Here is a 20,835-nt window from a genome sequence, read left to right on the forward strand (position 1 = left end):
GAGTTTGAGACCAGCCAAGACAACATAGGGAGACCCTGTCTCTACAAAAAATAGGTAAATAAATAAAACAGGTGCAGTAGTACATGGTACATGCCTGTAGTCCTTGCTGCTCAGGAGACTGAGGCAGGAAAATAGCTTGTGCCCACGAGTTTGAGGCTCCATGATTCCACCACTACCCTCCAACCTGGGCAACAGAGCAAGACTCCGTCTCAATAAACAAATAAATAAATAAATTCAAAAATAAAAGAAAAACTTGTTTCTTTTAGATCAGTCATTTATAGATTCATGTCAGAGAGAGAGAGAACAACAGAGCGGGACACCAGAGCACTGTTCTAGACTAGCAGGATTTTTCTTCATATAAGCCAGAGTTTTGTCTACAAGTATACACAGGCTTCATTTTTTTAAGTCAACAGAAATAGGCACTGAGGTAGGTTTTGGTATGCAGTCTCTTCTCTGCTGCTGCCGTCTTAGGAACCTCCTGCTTCCTATGAATATGGCTTGTCTACGGAAACGCTTGACTAGCCTCTTCTCTGCCACCACAAGGATCCACGGAAGTTCTCTTTACTAGTCCTACACTCTGTTCTCATCATTGTAAATAGGAATTTAGGTTTTGTACTTCAGGTTGTGCCCTTACCTTTGAGAGTTGTACTGTTGTAGGTTCTTTGTGAGATACAGAGCACTGTCCACCTCTGACTGCTTTCTCCTGAACCCTGCCAGCCTCCATTTCCAATGTTTCTGGCAGTGTTTCCAGCTCTGCTGTGGTTTGAGGTTTCTATGTTCTAATTATGTATGTCAAAGACAGGCTTTGCACTTTGTTCCTTGTTCCTATTTTTAGAAGCTGATTCCAATAGGAGAAGGGGAAATGCCAACTTTATGCCTGCGTCTTAAGAACTGGACTCAGGCAGGCTGTTAAAACATTCAACAATATGCGACTGGATGGAGCGTTTTATGGAGTGTTCAGTTTTGATTTCCGAAACATTTTTTCTTTGTGGACTTCAAAACCCTGAGGTCACCTTAATAGGAATATACTGCCTTCTCTAAGTGAACTTTTACAATAACATTAGTTCCTATGATATGGAATATGATTTGTTTCTCTTCCTTCTAGAATGAGTTGGCAAAAGCTGTGTCCATTTTTTCTCAAATCATGAATCCAGAAAGCATAGCCTGCACTAATTTAAATGTAAGTGACTTCTTTGTGGTTTAAGGTAAGCCTTGAAATGTATTATAATAAATGTATTATAATAAAATTATGCTTAAATTTTTTGGCTGTATACAATGACTTGATCTGCCAAGGTTTTCATTCAAATCCACAGTCATTTATTGAGTTCTTCTATGTGAAAAATTACAGTATCACCCTTGTGAGAAGAATCAACACAGCTGTTGCTTCCAGGAGTTTTTAAACAGGTAGGAGAGAGGTAGATATGCTCATATATAAGACATGGCTAGATGCTGAAGACATGAGGTGTGGCTAAGAAAGCTGTAGATGTAGGGACGAGGAGGGGATGGAGACAGATCCTCCAGGGTCTTTACCAAGCCTTGAGAGAAACCTATGTGCTAACTGCATATTATTGGTGGTATCTAACTCATGGCATTGTTGCAGTTAATCAGCTTATATACTTATGGTACACAAAATAGTGCCTGACATGTGGTAAACATTCAGTAAATGTTATCTATTGTCATTCTTATTATGTTGCCAGTATGCCATGGTCCTCTTCCCCATTAACTTACCTGGGCCACCCAGGACACTTATTTGGGACCTTGTGGTCTGGGTCAGCGAGTGGCTGCACGCATATCACCAAGACATGCAAAACCTTAATCCCTAAAACTAAAAGCAAAGGAAAAAAAATTATCTCAGATTTGCTAGATTCATGCTAATAATAAAGTTTGAGGCTTATCACCACTTCCAGAGTTTGAGCAGTGAGTCATGAAACCTTCCTGGACCAATTATAAAAGACTATCTTGTCATTAAGGACACCATAGTCCCCATTCAGCCTGCTCATATTGAGACTCCTTGTATACTGCGTCTGCTTGTGTGTAGGGAGTTGCAAAAGAAAAAAACTTTCAGGCGCTTATAGTCTTCTGAAACAGTCAAAGGATTGAGATGAAGAAAACAGTTTCAGAAGAATGGAAATGTGTAAGCATTAGCATGACACAACTAGGATAACAGGTCACAATCAATGGAGTATTCCAAGATGAGTAGATGAAGGGGGTCGGGGTGGCCAGCAGGAGCAATGTGAGGGACCCTTAGGGCAGGTACCTGCTGAGTAGTGCTCTGGAGGAAGACAGGACTGTGGGGTTGGAGGGAATGACGTGGAGGGTGTTATTTGTTGGGAGATTGGCTTTGGTGGAGCTTCTATTTAACAGAATATGAACTGTGGCTGGGCGCGGTGGCTCACACCTGTAATCCCAGCACTTTAGGAGGCCAAGGCAGGTGGGTCACGAGATCAGGAAATTGAGATCATCCTGGCCAACATGGTGAAACCCCATCTCTACTAAAATATAAAAAATTAGCCGGACGTGGTGGCGTTTGCTTGTAGTCCCAGCTACTCAGAAGGCTGAGGCAGGGGAATTGCTTGAACCTGGAAGGTAGAGGTTGCAGTGAGTCAAAAACGCGCCTTTGCACTCCAGCCTGGCAACAGAGCAAGACTCTGTCTTAAAAAAAAAAAAAAAAAAAAAAAAAAAATGAACTATGAATTGTAACCACCTCTTACTAGCTCTGAGTCCTTAGGTTAATTTGCCCCTGGAAACCCCCCAATTTCCTTTGATCTGAAACAGTAATAGTAGCTATCTTTTTGTTGTGGGGATTAAAATAAATAATGCATATAAAATAGTTAGCATAGTGCCTGGCAGGTAGTCAGTGTTCAATGAGTATTTGCTAATACTAATAGTATTTGTTTGACATGAGTTAAATTAAAAGGAATATTCATTTGTACCAAATCCTAGAACCTAGTGAACAGGAATTATGCATAACTCCAAACTTCTGAAAGAGTCATACTTAAAGATAATAATGCTTTTCAGTTCTGCCCGTAGTAGTTATCTTCAAATGTCATCCCACACCAGTGCCCAGGTGATTTTTCAGAGAATGACTAGATGAGCATTTATGGTAAATTTTGGAGAACAAGGTCAGGCAAGAAGTATGCCGTAAGAATACCTCATATTGGACCTCAACTTTACTTTGCAAAATGCTTTTACATGAGAGAAAGGTGAGCCCAACGAACCAGAAAAATGGAGACAGTGATAACAGAGAACTTGAAAAAATGAAATGAATTTGGAATGGAAGAAACAAAATACTAGAAAAATATCGACAAAGAGACTTTTTAGTTTCAAAGGGCGTAAACCTGGAGGGCATGAACTCAACTAAATATACCTGATAATGGATTTGATATGAACTGATGAATGCCATAAGAAAGCAGGGAAGTATGAGGGCTCAGAAATGAGTTTATAAGGCATTAATGGTGAGGCAGGGGAAGCACCAGAAAAGAGAGGGAAGGACTCGCAGCTTTGTAGAAATTCAAGAGGCTGAGAGCCCTCCCTGTCTTAGCCTGCTGCAGGTAGCTGCTGTTCATCTTGGGGGCTGAAACAGAAACTACAGGTCAGAGCAGGTGGGTCAGCCTGAAAAGCTCATAGGCTAAAGCAGGTCTGGGAGGCCAAGGTTGGCAAAGGTCCAGAGTCCAGAAGGTTGGGTCATTTGAGCAAGTGATATCAGTAAGCTAAACAGACTGGGAAGCCTGGTCTTCCAGCAGGCACACTATGTCTTTGACTTCTCTGCTTCCTCCTGGATATGGACAGCTCTGGTATTCCAGTATATAACTGCTTCTGAGAGTGTGTCCTTTAGATGACCCATCTATCATGATGGGACAGAATATAACTGCTGGGATTAGCAAGATACTCTTTCACTAAAGCTAAAGCTATCCAAGTCTCTTATAACATCAGGTAGGAAAGAAAGGAGAACAGGGGGAAAAGTGTTTTAGTTGGATCATTGGTCACTTTTCCTAGAGTTCAAGCAAAGTTGAGGGTTTCGGTACACATTGGTGATAAGCAATCAAACTGAGGTAAGCAGGGTTTTAATTTAATTTATCTAAGGTATCATGCTTGGTACTTTAGATTTGTTATACAACTTTATCAAAACAATTTTTCTCCACATTATAGATGTGGAAAATGAAGATTCAAGGGTAAGTAAATTACCTTAGTTCTCCCAACTAATTAAATAGCAGAGTCAGAGTTTTAACACCAACAACTCTGACTGTGAAGCCTAGGATTTCCCTACCACTCCAGACCTACAGAGATGAAAAAGGTGTGTCTCTTTTATCCAGGACTAGGATTAGTGTCTCCTCTTGAGTAATAAAAAGAACACAAGACTGGATGTCAGAAAACACAATCCCACTAGTGCATGTAATCCACCTCTGGATTTAGATTTCTCATCTCCTTCCATCCTGGCCTATCTCTCACAGTTATAAGAATCTAGTAATGGGCTGGGTGCGGTGGTTCATGCCTGTAACCTCAGCACTTTGGAAGGCTGAGGTGGGTGGATTATTTGAAGTCAGGAGTTCAAGACCAGCCTGGCCAACATCGTGAAACCCCATCTCTACTAAAAATACAAAAATTAGCTGAATGTGGTGCATGCCTGTAATCCTGGCCTACTTGGGAGGCTAAGGCAGGAGGATTGCTTGAACCTGGGAGGTCAAGGCTGCTGTGAGTGGAGATCACGCCATTGCACTCCAGCCTGGGCAACAGAATGAGACCCTGTCTCCAACAACAACCGAAAGAATCTAGTAATGATTTGATTTCTTTTTTTTTTTTCCCGCCAAATGAGAAGGTGCTTTGGTGGAGTTAAACATGAGCTTGCTGAGCATGAGATTGTCCATTCCCAATAGGAGGAGCAATGCAGGGCATGGTGAAAAAAGCATGTGCTTGCCACCAGGCAGCAGGAACAGCTCCTTTCCTCTGAGGGCTGGAAAAGAAAGTCAGCCTATGGATGCAGTGGGATGGGCGTGTTTCAGGCAAGGACTCCGCAAGGAACCTTGAAGTGATACTGAGTATGAATCATCCTTTCTGAACTGCGTCACAGAACTACCCACTGTCGGGAAACTTAAAGATAGTTTCAGTGTTTAAAAATTCTCAGGAAATTCTTTCAAATGTTCAACCCAAATTTCTCATGTTGCAATATAAGCCTATGTCATCTTCCTCGGGGATGATGAAAAAGATATGGTTGCCATTCTCAAGTTTAGTAATCTTTTAGATTCTAGGTGTCTGTTAGTAGAGCACAGTTTAAAAAATGACTGCATGGACCTTACCTTCTCCAAGGATGACTCATCTGCTTGAAATCCTTAAAGGCAACTTGTTAATTATTGAGTGATGGAAACTGACAGATAGGCTGAGTAGAGTCTGTTTAGTCAGTATTCACAGAAATAAATGAAATTTTTTTTCTGATGTGCTTTAAAAATTAATGCCTTATGCTAAAATCTTTTGCTGCTGTCAATTGAATTTTGAACTTACAAATTTTCTCCCTAACTTAATTGTTTTATTAAATTGTTCCTGTTACCAGTGTGACCCAAAGGGCCCAGTTTCCTATTTTCCCAGCTAATTCTTAATACATACTGCGTTGTTTTAACAGATCTCATCAAAACACCTGTATGTTGACGCTGCCTTTTCAGTCTGAATTTATCTCAAACATAGACCCTCTTTAGCAATGCTGCTTCACGTCAAAGAATTAATTTCCACTTCCGAATATGTCTGAAAGTAGCAGAGACCCATGCAGGGTAACTTTCCACTGATTGTATTTGAATTCTAATAGTTTGTCTATAAACCTGGCTTGTCTCCAATTGGAGATCCACTTTGGAATTGAATTTACCTTGCAAGGGAATTGACAAGTGGTTTTGCTGCTTTTATCATTTATTTGTTAATACGGGTGAATGTCTTAATGCCCCTTTCTCCTACCCACTTAGGTCACCCTACAGTTCTAGCTTATGCTGGGAAGTCTAGGGTGCACAGGGAGGAAAGGAGACAGGACTCATTTCTCACAAATTCCTTCGTGGCAGCATCTTACTCATATGTGTGAGTTAAGAATTGCATTTGTTTGGGAACATTATAGTCTCCAAAAATAAAAATAAAAGCCTATACAAATTAGAGCCTTTATTTTTCTTCCATGTGGAAAACGAGTCTGGTCCATCCACGCCTGGTGTGGCATTCCATGATGTCATCAGGAACCCAGCCTCTTTCTATGTTTCTACCCTACCATCTTTAACACGTGACTTCCATTCATTGCATCCCCGGTCCAGCAAGAAGTAGGAAAAAATGGGAGTGAACAAAGAAGTTCATCCCTTTTAAAGATGCTTTTTCAAATGTCTCATCCAGCAACTTGTACTGGTGGTGTTATTGGCCAGAACTTAATCCCATGACCACACCTAATTGCAAAGAATACTGAGAAATAGTCTTTGAGTTTCATACATACATGAAAGCATCTATTAAGGTTTGGGTGTTCTGTTATCAAAAAAGGAGGAGAGAATGGATATTGGTTAGAAAACTGGCAGCCTCTACCACACTATGATATTCTACTTCGAATATAGCAAACCTAAAACAAAAATAAAAGAAACAAGAAATGTAAATTTCTGCATCCTCAGGGCTTCTGTTCCCTTTTTTGTTCAAAGGTATCTAGTAACGTATTTCCTGATGCCTCAGAAAATCAAAGAGGCAGGAAGCACATGTTCTTTAAATAGTTTTTCTTACCAAAATCTCCCCTGTTCCTTACTAACTGAGTTTCCCAGTCTTTTGTTTGAAATCTGTAAGATTAAGGCAATGTGCTGTACCCTACTTTCGTTTTCTTTAGCTGAACCCTGAGACTGGTTTGAGATAAGCCCCTAGCTTTAAACTTTCTCTTTGCCTTTTATCAGTGACTGCCTCGTGTGCATTGCCCTTCATCAATATATTTTAAGGTAGTGAGCCTTGTTTTTGAAGTCCCTACTGAATCAGAGATAGTTGCTGGAGGGAGGAAGAGAAGTTGGGAAAACTTAGGAAGAAATATTGAAATCTCCCAGGGAGCACATCGTTTCTAGCAGAGGGCTCTAGATGGTTTATTTTTGTAAATTGCTGGGGGAGCCAAGCTCCTCTTCTTGTTTATTGTTATTGAGGGTTGGCTGGGTGCCTTGTACTACATAGCATTGCATTGAACAAGGTAGACTTGCCTTTGCCTTGGAGAGGACACCACCGTCAACCAAATTGGGATTGATTGGCTTTTACTAACAAAGGTATTAAGAACTGTGAAGAGTCAGATTTTTTCCCACTTGGAATCTAATGAGTTAGCCTGCCCCAGTTTCATGGATGCTAGTGGAGTATACAAGACAAAGAGAAATAAAGGACAATTTATTATGTAGCAGTGGCCAGAATATTAGCATCTTTGCTTCAGTTACCTGAGCCCCAGTTCCTGCAGGGAGACATGAAAAGCTCTATGTGCCTCTTGCACACATAGCAAGTTGCTTTCAAGAGAGGAACCCTGAGCTTAGAAAACCCAAATCTCTTATGATGGCCAGTAAGCATGCCTGTCCTTTGCTTTGGATGTGACACTGTGTCTGTTGTCCACAAACATCCTTGAAAAGGTAGTCTGGAATAAAAGCAGTCAGTGCTTTTGCTCTCAAGGCGTGCAGAAATTTGAGCGACCCATGGAGAGTTGTCTCCCAAAAAGAGTGTGCTCATGATTTTTCCTGGGCTTTAGAACACTGAATTTAAATTATGTTCTTTGTATTTAGTCTACCTGGGATCATTTCGTTCTGTTCTTCAGAACCAAAGACAACCCCTCATCCTGATAAGTTACTAAACAAACACAAAATGTTACCAAATAGACTGGTGAGAAAACAGCTGCTTTAATATAAGAAAGGTAAATCTCTTCCAGGAAAAGTATCTTTTGTAAGGATCAAGAGCCTTAAAAATATCTCTATGCTTTGACTTAGTAATTTCACTTCTGGGAATCAAGTCTAAGACATTACCAGTTTTTCAAAGTACATATGTACACATTGGTCAGTATAATAAAGTATGGTATATTTCCATGATGAATTGCTATGTATGTGTTAAAAAGTGAGGTTTCTTTTTTCTAATATTAATGCTATGAGGAAATAAATGTCTATTGTATAGTAATTGACCAAAAGTAGAATCACATTTTGGGTTTGGAAGATTTATACATCAAATTATAAACAGTGGTTGTAACATCAGTTGGTGAATTCTCAGTTATTTGCACTTTCTTTAAACTTTTTCTTGAATTATACTAGTGAATATTGGTAATTAGGGAGGAAATGTGTTTTTCTTGTGTTAGTTGAACCTATCTGGTGGAAGATAGGTGATAGTGTCATTTTGAAAGCACACTACAGCACCCAGTTTTGAAAGTTCATTAATAGATAGTGTAAATAGGAGTGCCTCATTAACATTTCCCCCAGCTTCCACTCTATGCCTGCAGTAACCTGTGTGTCTGCAACTTCCTAACAACAGAAAATGCTGAAGGTACCATTTGCCCCTAGCCAGTTCTGGTTGTCCGTTTTCACACTGCTTTAAAGAAATGCCAGAGATTGGGTTATTTATAAAGGAAAGGGGTTTAATTGACTCACAGTATCACATGGCTGGGGAGGCCTCAGGAAATACGATCATGGGGGAAGGCGAAGGAGAAGCAAGTATCTTCTTCACAAGGCAGCAGGAAAGGGAGAGAGCAAGGGCAACTGCCACTTATAAAACCATCAGATCTCATGAGAACATACTCACTATCATGAGAACAGCATGGGGGAAACCATCCCCATGATCCAATCACCTCCCACCAGGTCCCTCCTCTGACACCTTGAGATTACCATTCAAGATGAAATTTGGGTGGGGACACAAAGCCAAACCATATCACTAGTCTTATGAGACTGTCTGATTGTCTTATCCTCTGAATCTAGAGGATGTAGAAAGGAGGAAACCAATATTTTTGTTCGCTGAGTATACTGGTATTTTATTTAATGTTCATAAAACCCAAAATGTGAGATCTAAATCTATTTTCCCCATTTTACAAATGAGGGCATTTAAATTGGAAGATTAAGTACCAGTCCAGAGTCACTTAGCTGGTACTTGCCAGTGTCTGGATTTCAGCCCAGGTATCCAGGCACCAAAATCTCTGCTCTCTCCAGTGTTACCCTTAAACAAGTTTTGAAGTTGTAGGCTTTTTTTGTTTTGTTTTTGTTTTTGTTTTTTGTTTTTTGTTTTTTGAGATGGAGTCTTGCTCTGTTGCCAGGCTTGATTACAGTGCCACAATCTCACTGCAACCTCTGCCTCCCAGGTTCAAATGATTCTCCTGCCTCAGCTTCCCAAGTAGCTGGGACTACAGGTGCGTGTCACCACGCCCGGCTAATTTTTGCATTTTTAGTAGAGATGGGGTTTCACCATGTTGGCCAGAATGGTCTCTGTCTCTTGACCTTGTGATCCGCCTGCCTTGGCTTCCCAAAGTGCTGGGATTACAGGCAAAGCTGTAGTATTTTGACTAACTATTGGAAAGCACATTTTGGCTCGTGAGCGTACATTTAAAGCACTTTTTTGAACTTGTGCAAGCAAATAAGTTAGGAAGTAGGATCAAAGCAGGGTAGGTGCCTGTAAATGAAGGCTTATCTAACCAGGTGCATTTCTTAGCATTGAGACACTGACTAAGTCTTGGTTTTGTTTGTGTCTTCTTAATATTCAGGTTATAATCCATATCCAGTCAAATGCATTGGAAAACCTGATAGAGACTCTAACAAATGCTGCGGAAGGAAATTTATCAAAATTTGTGAAAAGACATATGTTCTCAGAGGAAGTGGTGAGTATGCAAGTGCTGCAGAAATCATTTGAAAGTGAAAGGACACTCTTAAAAATGTTCACTAATTTCTCAATTCTAAAGCTTACCTTAAAGAAATTGTCAAATATGGCAGCTTCTCTGTTGTTCCTGTTTTAAGACTTCCATGTATATGTGCAAAGATTTTTTTTTTCTTCCAACAGAATATATCCTCTGAAATTCTAGGAAACTTTTTCCTTTTACCTTATTCTTTTCTCCACACTTTGTGTTCATGGGCCTTGGCTCTCTTTTCCTTCTAGAGGACAATTTTACACATTTTTCCTTTTCACTCAAGCCTCCAATACCTTCTCCTCACTTTTCACTCTCAGTTGATCACCTTATTTCTTGTTTCATGGAGAAAATAGAAGTAATCCAAAGACAATGACTGCTACATGGACAACCTCTGGCCCCTTACCCTATATACCCGTGATCCCATGACGACTGGATACGCCTCTCAACACCAGCCTCTCCAGTAGTGCACTGGATCCCATCCCCTCTGACCCACTCCGCAGCATCAGTCCAGAGGTTGACTCACTCTTTTGGACATCATCAGTATCCCCTTCCCTGTGACTCCTTCTTGGCAGCAAATAGTAGGATATACTATCTCTCATCTTAAAAAAGAAAAACAGTCTTCTATACAAATGAAAAGACAGACCATGTGTTTAGATAAGGAGACCTACCCTCATAAAAACTGTTTTTTTCAAGTTACTGTGATAATGTAGTATGACTGCAATAAAAATATCACTCTGTTTTTTTTTTTTCTGTAAAGGTTAGTTGAACAAACAAGACTAGCTAGAAAAGCCCTGTGAAAGAGGGGCAGTAAGAGTTGCTAGGTCTAGCAGATCTCAAAACATGTTAAAGTTTCTACAATGCAAACTGTGGCTTAGAACATGAATAAGGCAGCTACTGGGACAGAATAGAAAGTCCACATAGAGACCGAATTGCAGATACAAATTTAGCGTAACATAGAGGCAAGCATCTCAAATCAATCTAAATGGATAGACTAGTAAGTAGTACTAGGATAAGTAGAGAGCCAATAGAAAAAGATACAGCTGTATATGTTCTTATACCACAAACCAGGATACATTCCAAATGGATGAGAATTTAAATTTTTAAATTGAAACACACAAGTAGTAGATATAAACATTAGTAGATTATTTAATGTCCTGGGAGTGGAAAAACTTAGCTTTCAGTCAAAACCCAAATCAGTAAAAGAAGTGATAAATTTGACTAAAAAATGTGAAAACCTGTTTTTTCGTGTGGCAAAAAGTCCACAAGCGAAGTCAAGAGGTAAGTAACAAATTGGAAGAAAGTACAGTTTTTAATCATACTGACAAAAGGCTAACTAGCCCTAATATTTCAAGAGCTCTTTTTGAGGCCAGGTGTGGTGGCTCATTCCTGTAATCCCAGCACTTCGGGAGACTGAGACAGGCGTATCATGAGGACAGGAGATCGAGACCATCCTGGCCAAAATGTAACCCCATCTCTACTAAAATTATAAAAATTAGCTGGGCGTGGTGGTGCACACCTGTAGTTCCAGCTGCTTAGGAGGCTGAGGCAGGAGAATCGTTTGAACTAGGGACCCGAGATTGCGCCACTGTACTCCAGTCTGGGGACAGAATGAGATTCCATCTGGGAGAAAAAAAAAAAGAGCTCTTTTTGAAAATTCTGAGAAAAGAACCAACAACCCTAAAGAAAAATGGGTAAGAGATGTGGACAGAATTTACTAAAAATGAATCGTGAATGGCCTTTAAACATTAGAAAAGATTCTCTTGACCATATCAAGAGAAATGCAAAATAAAACTACCCTATGATATTTCTCTTGAATAGAAATCTGCAAGTTTGCCAGCCTACTTGGTTGGTGAGGCTCTGAGGAAATGGGCACTTTCATCTGATGCTGCTAGAGGGAATACAGATTGGTACACTACAAATAATTTCACCCTTTGACTCAATCCTCCCACTTCTTGGAGTATATTCTAAAAACATACTGGCAAATATAAAGAAGTTGTATGTACAAGGCTATTTGTTGCAGGCCAATTTGTAAGAACTGCAGACTGGAAAAAAGCCCAAATTTCCATCAGTAAAGGACTAGTTGTACAAATTAGGGTCTGTTCGTACAAAGGACTGCCATGTAACTCACAGGAAATGAGGAACAGCTACATCATACACTGTTACGGATCACCATTTATATGGATCACTTAAATATGTTTTTAAGTGACAAAAGCAAGATGCAAATGGCTATGCGTGGTATGCGTTAAGAAGGTGGGACCATATAGTTATTTTTATACATTTACATTTTTGGAAAACACTACGGATGGAAAAAGCAAAACTTAAGTGGTTATGTTGATTTCTTTTTCAGATCTTTTTTTATAGAAATACTGCTGATTTTTGTATGTAAATTTTGTAACCTGCAGCTTTACTGACTTTATCAGTTCTAAAGGTTTTTTTGGTTGAGACTTTAGGAACCACAGTTAATTATTATGCACATTTCAGAAATGCCAAAGGAGTAGATTTTTAATGTTTCACTGCAGAAAAAGACACATTGGTAGGTGATGAATAGGTTTATTAGCTTGACTGAATCTTTCTATGGTGTACACATAGATTGAAACATCACATTGAACTTTATAAATTTACACAATTATTATTTGAGAAAATAATTGACAAATTATTTTTTTAATTTACTTAAAAAAATTAAGAAATAAAAGTTTTGAAAGTGAAAGTGAGGGATTGAAGCATGACTTCTCCAAATGTACCTTGTTTGTATATTTAACTTAGGAACTATTTAAATGTTTGCAGAACTATAAAGCAGAGTTAAATAAAAACGAAGACAAAAAGCAATTCCTAAAAATGGAAAGTGAAATGAAACAAATGAACCCATGTGTCACATTGATGACTTAAGTACACAAATTGGAATTCTTGTAGGTCGTTTGAAATATAGTAATTTGTATGTCTCTCATAGCATGTAACAAGGTGAAAGAAGTGTAAAGAAATTGTACATTATTGACAGTGATCATGTTGTTAGTGATAATACTGATATTGTCATTTTGACCAACCAGGCGACCTGTTGGTTGGTCCTCCCTTCCTCCCTCATTTCTCCTGCCTCTCCCTTTTATAGTTTGGTCCGGGCTGCAGCAGGATTGGCACTAGAGGGCAGTGGCTGCTTCCTCCTCCTGCTCAGTGTTGCCTTCCCAGCCCTGTTCCATTTCCTCACTTCCACCCAAAGGCTTCTTCCTGCTGATAAAAGGGAGCTTGTCAGGAAAATGACTGACTGGATATGGTTGATTTAAAGCTTCTTTCTATTTGCGGTCTTAGCTCTGTGTAGGCTGTGACCCACCCAACCCTTTTGGAGTAAGTTTAGCAAAGTAGGGAAAGTAGAAGCATGAACAGATTTTAAAGTGCATAGTTGTATGTATGCGTACATGTCAAATGCAACTTCCGTTTTCTCAGCAGCATTGATGTTAACAATCATTCCTTAGACCTGATCCATCAATACATTGTCACCCATTTGTATGGCTAAAGCACCCAAACAAACTTCATATTGAAAAATACTCTCATAAGACTCTTTTACTTAGAAAATGAACCTCCAGTTCAGTGTCTTCCCTCTGGTTACTGTGGGACCACTCAAGGAACTGCTTGATGAGAAATGGATTGATTCATGTAATTCCAGTAGCTTTGGAGCTAGTTCTAAATATATATGTGTGAGATTGCAAGTGGAGTCTTATATTGTAAAAGTCTGCATTTTACAAATGGTGGATTTAATGTTTATGCCAACAGTTATTTAAAATGTGTCATGTAGGGAGATAAGACTATAAAGTATCATAGGTGCTATTATACCACCACAGGACTATTGAAAAGAATTGCTGATTTATTTCTGTAGTTATGTAACAGAACTGTTACAGTTTTTAGATCAAAATTACCTCCAGCTTGGCATGTTTGCTCTGCTGCTTTTAGAAGCCATATGCTGCACGTTAAGTCATTTTCACCTTGAACATGAGGACTAAACAAGCTATTCTTTTTTAAGAACATTAAGAAGTGCTTAAGCTGCTTGTCTGCAGGTATAGTTGGGAACCCTTGTCACAAAGGAAGATGTGCAGGTGCAAATAGTGTTATATATTTGGAAGAGGGCCAAAGGATTTGTTAGGAAGCTTCATCCCAATTCAATTCCATCAAGAAATGTGTTGAGATTCTACCCTTGATAAGGATTGAACTAAGTAAAATACTGATTTTATTCAGAAAGTAGCTTCACATTCTCCATTCTAGTTCACCCATTTTTGGGGTTAAATACCACCATATACTTGTGACTCTACTATGTATGCCTCTAGCCTAGACCTCTCCTTCATGTCCCAGACTTGTATATCCAACAACCTTCTAGACATACCCATTTAGATGTTTCACAGCCATCTCAATCAGGTCCAAACAGAGCTCTTGATTTTCCCTTCCAAATCTCATCCTCCCTGTCTTCTCTATCAGGAAATGGTAGCACCCATCATCCAGCTACTGAAGCCCCAGTTGAGAAGATAGCTTTGACTCCTCCCTTTCCTTCACCTATTCAAAAATTAGTCCTTTCAGTGTAAACTCCAAAATATACCTCACATATGTGTACTTCTCCATCTTTTCTGTACCTTTCCCAATCTAAACTACCATCCTTTCTTATATGGGCTGTGGTGTGGGCCTCCAGAATAGTCTCCACATTTCTGTACACTCCAGTTCATTCTCTATGTAACTTTTTAAACATAAATGAGATCATATCCCACTTTAGATGCTCTGATGGCTTTTTTAGAATAAATTTCAAAAAACTTACTGTGAAATGTATATAAAGCCCTATATAATTTGGCCTGCCTCCTCCTGCTCTAATCATTACATGGAACAAAGTTGATTCCACTGGTGTATGACCTCCTTTACTTGGTGTGTTTCATTATATATGATGTGTTATTTGAACCCCCCTTGTATATTAGGTATGATTTTCAAGTACTAATTTTGGACTTTTTGTGTAGCTTTTGGAATCCCTCATAGTAATACTTCCATCTGTGTGCCCCACTACCCTGGTTTTCACCATTTTAGGTGTATACATACCATAATTTTTTTTAAAGACTCACTCTGTCACCCAGGCTGGAGTACAGTGGCATGACCACAGCTCACTGCAGCCTCTGCCTCCTGGGCTTAAGTGATCCTCCCACCACAGCAACGAATTTTTAAAAAAATTTTTTGTACAAAGTCTCACTGTGTTGCCTAGGCTGGCTTAGAAATCCTGTGCTCAAGTGATCCTCCTGTCTCAGCCTCCAAAATTGCTGGGATTAAGGCATGAGCCACCGCATCTGGCCTACCATACATTTTTGTTCATTTCCATTTCTTTTTCTAAGAGTTATAGTAAGAACAAGGAAGAAATCTTGCAGAGATGTAATGATCTGTTCTTGCTTTTTTCCAGCTGGCCAAAGTGAGGGAAAAAGTGAAGGATGTGCCTGCCCTTGTGGCCAAATTTGATGAGATCTATGGGAAACTACACGTCAGTGGCCAGGTCACCAATTATTCTTTGGATGCTGTGCTCTGCTACACCCCCAGGGACAAGAAATCCCACACATTGCTGTTAAACAAGAGGATGGTCAGCCGTCGCACCTTCCGGCCACTCAACCAGTCCCTGTTGGCTGAGTAACCCTGGTTTCAGTCCACCTATGGATCTGAGGGGCCTGCTTCTAGTGAGTTATTGCCTTTCCTAAGAAGTCAGGCATCGCACTTCAGCAGACACTGTGCTGACACTTGGTCTCCTCCTGAAATTCCCAGATTCACTGAATGGTACCATGCCGACCTGTGAGAAGTTATGTTGCATCACTGTGAAGGTCTAGATGCAAGCTTGGCTCCCTCAGAAAGGCGCTTCCCTTTTGCACTGCTGAGGATCCTTGAAGGAACATGGTCAGTCTCCAGTTCAGCTTCTGGCACCAGAGTGGAACCCAGTAAGCACCATCAGGAATGAATTTCACTACAACTGTGGACAACTCTGATTTTCAAGGGAGTAGTTACTTGCAAATTACATCCTTGCTGAATTCAGGAGGTCTAAAACCCTACTCTGCCATGTTAGAAAACAGCCCAGGATTTTCTCATTGCTCTGCCATCATATATATCTATTAATAGAGCCCTCATTTTTCCATCTGCAAAACAATAATGCCTATGTGTATTTGCATATAGATTTGAAATCTTCATTCAAGGTTCGGTAGGATCAGATTTTCTCAAAAATAAGATAAATAAGGTTCATAAGCAAACTTGATGGGATTGTGGTTGTTTTGTTCTCTCAGCAGCACAAACAAAACCAGAATTTAGCCTTTAGGACTGCTGAGTAAGCCAAATTTAAATGATTACTGCTTTGATCATGGGTAAGCCATGTGCTTTTCAAAATAAGTGCCACTAAAAGCCACATAATGCTTAGGTTTCTATGCGGATAATATTTAGTCCTATAGTTTATCTTATTTGTTAATGATTTTTCTCTCTTGAATGCCTCATATTAAAAAAAAAAATGTACCATGAGAGCAGTTCAAACCTGCTTCATACTTACGATGGTCTGAAATATAGTATGTGTTGAATTTTACCGTATCTGTTCACCAGTGAGCAGAAGATACACAGTGACCCCACCTCACTTGCTCCTTTTGTTTCAGAAAGCCCAGAGGGTTGCTCAGACCTCAGGAGCTGTCTGCCAAGAGTGCTGCAGACTCTTCATTGCTACCTCCAAAACTAAGACTGTTCACTTGGTGGTTGTTCTGAGGCAAGGATTATAGAGTCAGAAACTGTAGACTAGGAGGAGTCTCCTAATTAATTCCTTCATCTTTCAGGTGAAGGAAATGATCCATGCAAGAGATCCCTAATCTCACCTGTACACTGTGTCCCAGTGAGAGAATCACAGCGTCAGGTGTTTGCTGAATCCAGGTCTGAGATCACAATCCCACCTGAGGACAGGATCCACATATGAGAGTCACAAATTGGCATAATTGATTTGTGGTAGAGCTGAGATTAGAATCCAGATTCCTAGTCTAGTACCTTCCCACTGTACCACATTATGTCTGCAGAGGGGAAAAAGGAGCAGCTCTTAAGAAATAGAATACTAAGGGCCCCCGTGACTGTGTGGCCCTGGGCATCCTCAGTTTCCTCATTTGGTAAATGGGGATAATAGTACCTACCTCTTAGGCTTGGTGTGAGGATGAAATGAGATAGGGAATATAAAGCAAGCAGATAGTGGCTGGCACATAGTACATGCAATATGTTTGAAACTAGTTAAGGAATTATAAAAACAAATGAGTTCTTCCTTCTCAAAAATACTGAATTTCTTTTCCTTGTACTCTGTGAAACACTGGACAGTCCCATTTAGAGAAACAAATTCTCTGCCCTCATAGAATCCTAATTGTTTCTGTATGTGTCTGGTGTTTTGCACACACGCCAAAAAAAAAAAGTGCTTGGATTTCTCCACCTTCAGTCTTAGGGAATAGTAGGGCATGCTTCCTGTCCCCGCAACTTACTCTTCATCTTCAACTCTCACAGTTCAAATGGCTCCAGTGCTGTGGGTGAGTGTGGCCCTGGTTGTTAGCTAACAACCATTCATTAGCAAAATAACCAAGTTTTGTGAGCAGTAAATAAGCAACAAGCTTCCCAGTCCCTGCTGCCCTGAGCAGCAGGTGGCTGGTGCTCAGCTGACTGGAAAAACTGGTCCATTCCACCTGTCCCAGAAACCTTAGTGCAGAGGTAACTAATATGCTTAATGTTCACCCCAAAGTAATAGATAATTCTAAAGTCTAAAAAATTCCAATAAAAAAGTGTTCAATATAGGTTATGATGGGCATTTCATTCTTTAAAACTCAGTAATTCCTTTGAAAAAATGGTGTTTCTTTGTAAGCAGTAGTTTGCCTACATCATTTACTTATTCTGTTTTTTTCTGCTTTGGGGTTGTTTTGGTGTTTTTTTTTTTTTGCTTTTTTTTTTTTTTTTTTTTTTTTTTTTTTTTTTTTTTTTTTTTTTTTTTTTTTTTTTTTTTTTTTTTGAGACAAAGTCTTGCNATTACACTTTTTTTTTTTTTTTTTTTGGGTTTTTTTTGTTTTTTTTTTTTTTTTTTTTTTTTTTTTTTTTTTTTTTTTTTTTTGAGACATAGTTTCGCTCTGTCCCCCAGGCTGGAGTGCAGTGGTGTGATCTCAGCTCACTGCAACCTCCGCCTCCTAGGTTCAAGCAATTCTCATGCCCCAGCCTCCCAAGTAGCTGGGATTACAGTTGCCCACCACCACACTGGCTAATTTTTTGTATTTTTTTTTAGTAGAGGTGGGGTTTCACCATGTTGGCTAGGCTGGTCTCTAACTCTTATCCTCAAGTGATCTGCCTGCCTTGGCCTCCCAAAGTGCTGGGATTACAGGCATGAGCTACCGCACCTGGCCTACTTATCCCATTAATGAAAATATTTGAGTGGACAGAACATCTTATTCCTTAACTCTGTTGTGTGCTTTTGTAGACTGTTTTTACTTACTGTAGACATGTGTTGCTCCAGAGTCCCAAAAATCAGTATGGTGAGTTCAGCACAATACTGGAGGAGACAAAAAGATATCTTCTTAATTAGTTGATATCAGGGATAGTTCTAGTTATTGATTGCTGTGTGGAAAACACTTGAAAACTCAGTGGCTTTAAACAACACCAGTCATTGAGTTATTTCTCATTATCCTAAGTACTGACTGGGCTCAGCCAGACAGTTCTTATTCAGGTTCTCATGCAGTTATAGTCATCATCAGATTGTGGCCGGGACTGGAATCATCTCAAAGGCTTCCTTAGTATTTCTGGCAGTTGATGCTAGGACCTGAGCTAGTGCTGGGGCTGGAACATATCTACATGTAGCTTCCCCACAGCATGGTGGCTAGGTACTAGGAGTGACTGTCCCAAGAGAACCAGGCAGAAGCAGTTACCTTTTATGACCTACTCTCAGAAGTCACATAACATCACTTCCACTAAAGTCCCAATGCCCCTCCCCTCCCCCCGATTCAAATGGAGGGAGCATATATCCCATCTCAGTGGTAGGAATTTCAAAGAATAAATTCTGTGAAACTGTCATAGATAAGTCTGTTTTCTCCCCTGTTTAACTTCCTGAGGACCTCACATGCTTCTGGATAAAGCTCAGGCTCTCCAATGTGGTTTAGAAGGTCCTTCCTAATCTGGCCCACGTTTGTCCATCCAGCTCCAACTCTTGCTACTCTACACCCCACTTCCCTGCTTGTGGAATGGCTAATTCCTACTCATCCTTCAGGTCTCAGCTTAGACATCTTTTCATCTGAGAAGGCTTTCTGGTCTAGCTCACCTGGTTAGGTGAACTCCCCATGTGCCTCATGTACCTCACTTATCAAAGCGTTTATCATATGCCTGTCACTGTCTGTTTTCTTCACTAGACTCAGGTGCCATGTCTGTCCTTTCTCTGTTTGCTGGGTGCCTAGCACAGTAGGGAATGTAACAGAGGATTAGTACTTATTTAACTCACCAGCTGATTTAACTATATTGTATAACAATGTTGGTGGTCATATTGGTCCCCCATGGACAGCTTTTCCTCTCTAATACCATACACTCGGTGCAGGGTTTGAATGTCCCCCCAAACTCATATGTTGAAATCTAAATCCCCAAGGTGTTGGTATTAGATGATGTAGCCTTTGGGAGGGAATTAAGGTGGTGCCCTCATGAATGGGATTTGTGCCATTATAAAACAAGCCCAAAGAAATTTGGTCGCCCCTTCCTTTAAGCGAGGACATGGCAAAAAGGCACTTTCTGTGATCCAGAAAGTGGGCTCTCACTAGACACCAAATGCTGGCGTCTTCTTCTTGGATTTCCCAGCCTTCAGAACTGTGAAAAATATATTTCTGTTATTTATAAGCCACCCGGTTTTTGGTATTTTGTTATAGCAGCCTGAAGAGACTAAGACAGCCAGTCCCAACCTTCCACATTTAGACCTGACTCCCAAGTTTTGCTCAGCCCACTGTGTATCCCTTCCTCCTCCCAACTAAAGTATCCCCACTCTTTATCCTGTTCTGCCCATTATTCAAGGTCTAACTTCTGTCACTTTTTCAATGAGGCATTTGCAAGCTGTTTAAATCCTCAAGGATTCTCCATTCATTCACCATATCTATATTGAGCATCTACAAAGGACAAGGCACTTCGAAAGACTCTTTACATGCCACAGGGAAAAGACAGACAAGAACTCTGTCCCAACACAGAAGATTTTAGCCTGCCACATTGACTCCCAGGGACCTTTTGGCCCATTCATTTGCTTGTTGTTTCTGTAGGAGGTGCTCATTGCAGAGTGGTCAAATTCCTACTGAAGAATGGACTTGGCTGTGAAATAAAACAATCCTGGGCAATATTTGTTGATATTTTGTTGAGGATGATTCAGGAAGTAAATACAAACTTTTAACTACTCATAATGAATATTGTTGGGCTATTATAATGAGGAGGTAAGGATTTGCCTGCTACAATTTGGGTAGGCAAAAATGTAGGCTTCTCTATTTCTTTGCAGTGAACTAAAACTTATAAACTTTGGTTATACTGAAAACAGGAGTCATGGGAGACTTGATCTTGCTTAAAGGATATTTTAGTCTTTGATTTCTTTGAGGTAAATTTTTAATCTTTTTGCATATCTTCCTCCTACCTTTTCATAGCCAGGATGATAGCTGAGTATAAGGCTGTGGCTCTCAAACCTGAACATGCATCAGAATCACTTGGAGAGCTTGTTAAAATACAGATTGATGGGCCCCACCCCCAGAATCTGATTCCATACATATGAGTCAGGACCCAAGAACTTGCATTACATATGCATTCTCAGATGATGCTGTTGCTAGTCTGGGCAACACACTTTAAGAATAGTTGGTATAACAGAAAGCTTGTGTGTCCATTTGCACAGTAGGTGTGGGCTTCAGATTCATCCTCTGTGTCCTCTGTCTCAGTTATGAGGAGGGGGAAGTCTGGCCTTGTCTCTGGACTCCTGAGTAAATAATGTGCTGAGGCAGTGTTGGGCCAGG

General features: G+C 40.1%; 1 protein-coding gene across 4 annotated transcripts in view; it reads left to right on the plus strand.

Moving 5' to 3' along the window:
• Positions 1-17,235, plus strand: part of PTCD2 (pentatricopeptide repeat domain 2) — a 37,858-nt gene extending 20,623 nt beyond the window's left edge. For 3 of the 4 annotated variants that reach the window (XM_025389449.1, XM_025389448.1, XM_025389447.1), the window contains 3 exons: positions 1,106-1,180; positions 9,692-9,805; positions 15,246-17,235. In XM_025389449.1, coding sequence (XP_025245234.1) covers positions 1,106-1,180; positions 9,692-9,805; positions 15,246-15,470 — 414 coding nt within the window. In that variant the 3' untranslated portion in view covers positions 15,471-17,235. The remainder of the gene's footprint in view (positions 1-1,105; positions 1,181-9,691; positions 9,806-15,245) is intronic. The other variant, XM_025389446.1, reaches the window with a different exon arrangement.
• Positions 17,236-20,835: the final 3,600 nt, after the last annotated feature.

This window comes from Theropithecus gelada, chromosome 6 (assembly GCF_003255815.1).
Source record: "Theropithecus gelada isolate Dixy chromosome 6, Tgel_1.0, whole genome shotgun sequence".
Classification (NCBI taxonomy): Eukaryota; Metazoa; Chordata; class Mammalia; order Primates; family Cercopithecidae; genus Theropithecus; species Theropithecus gelada.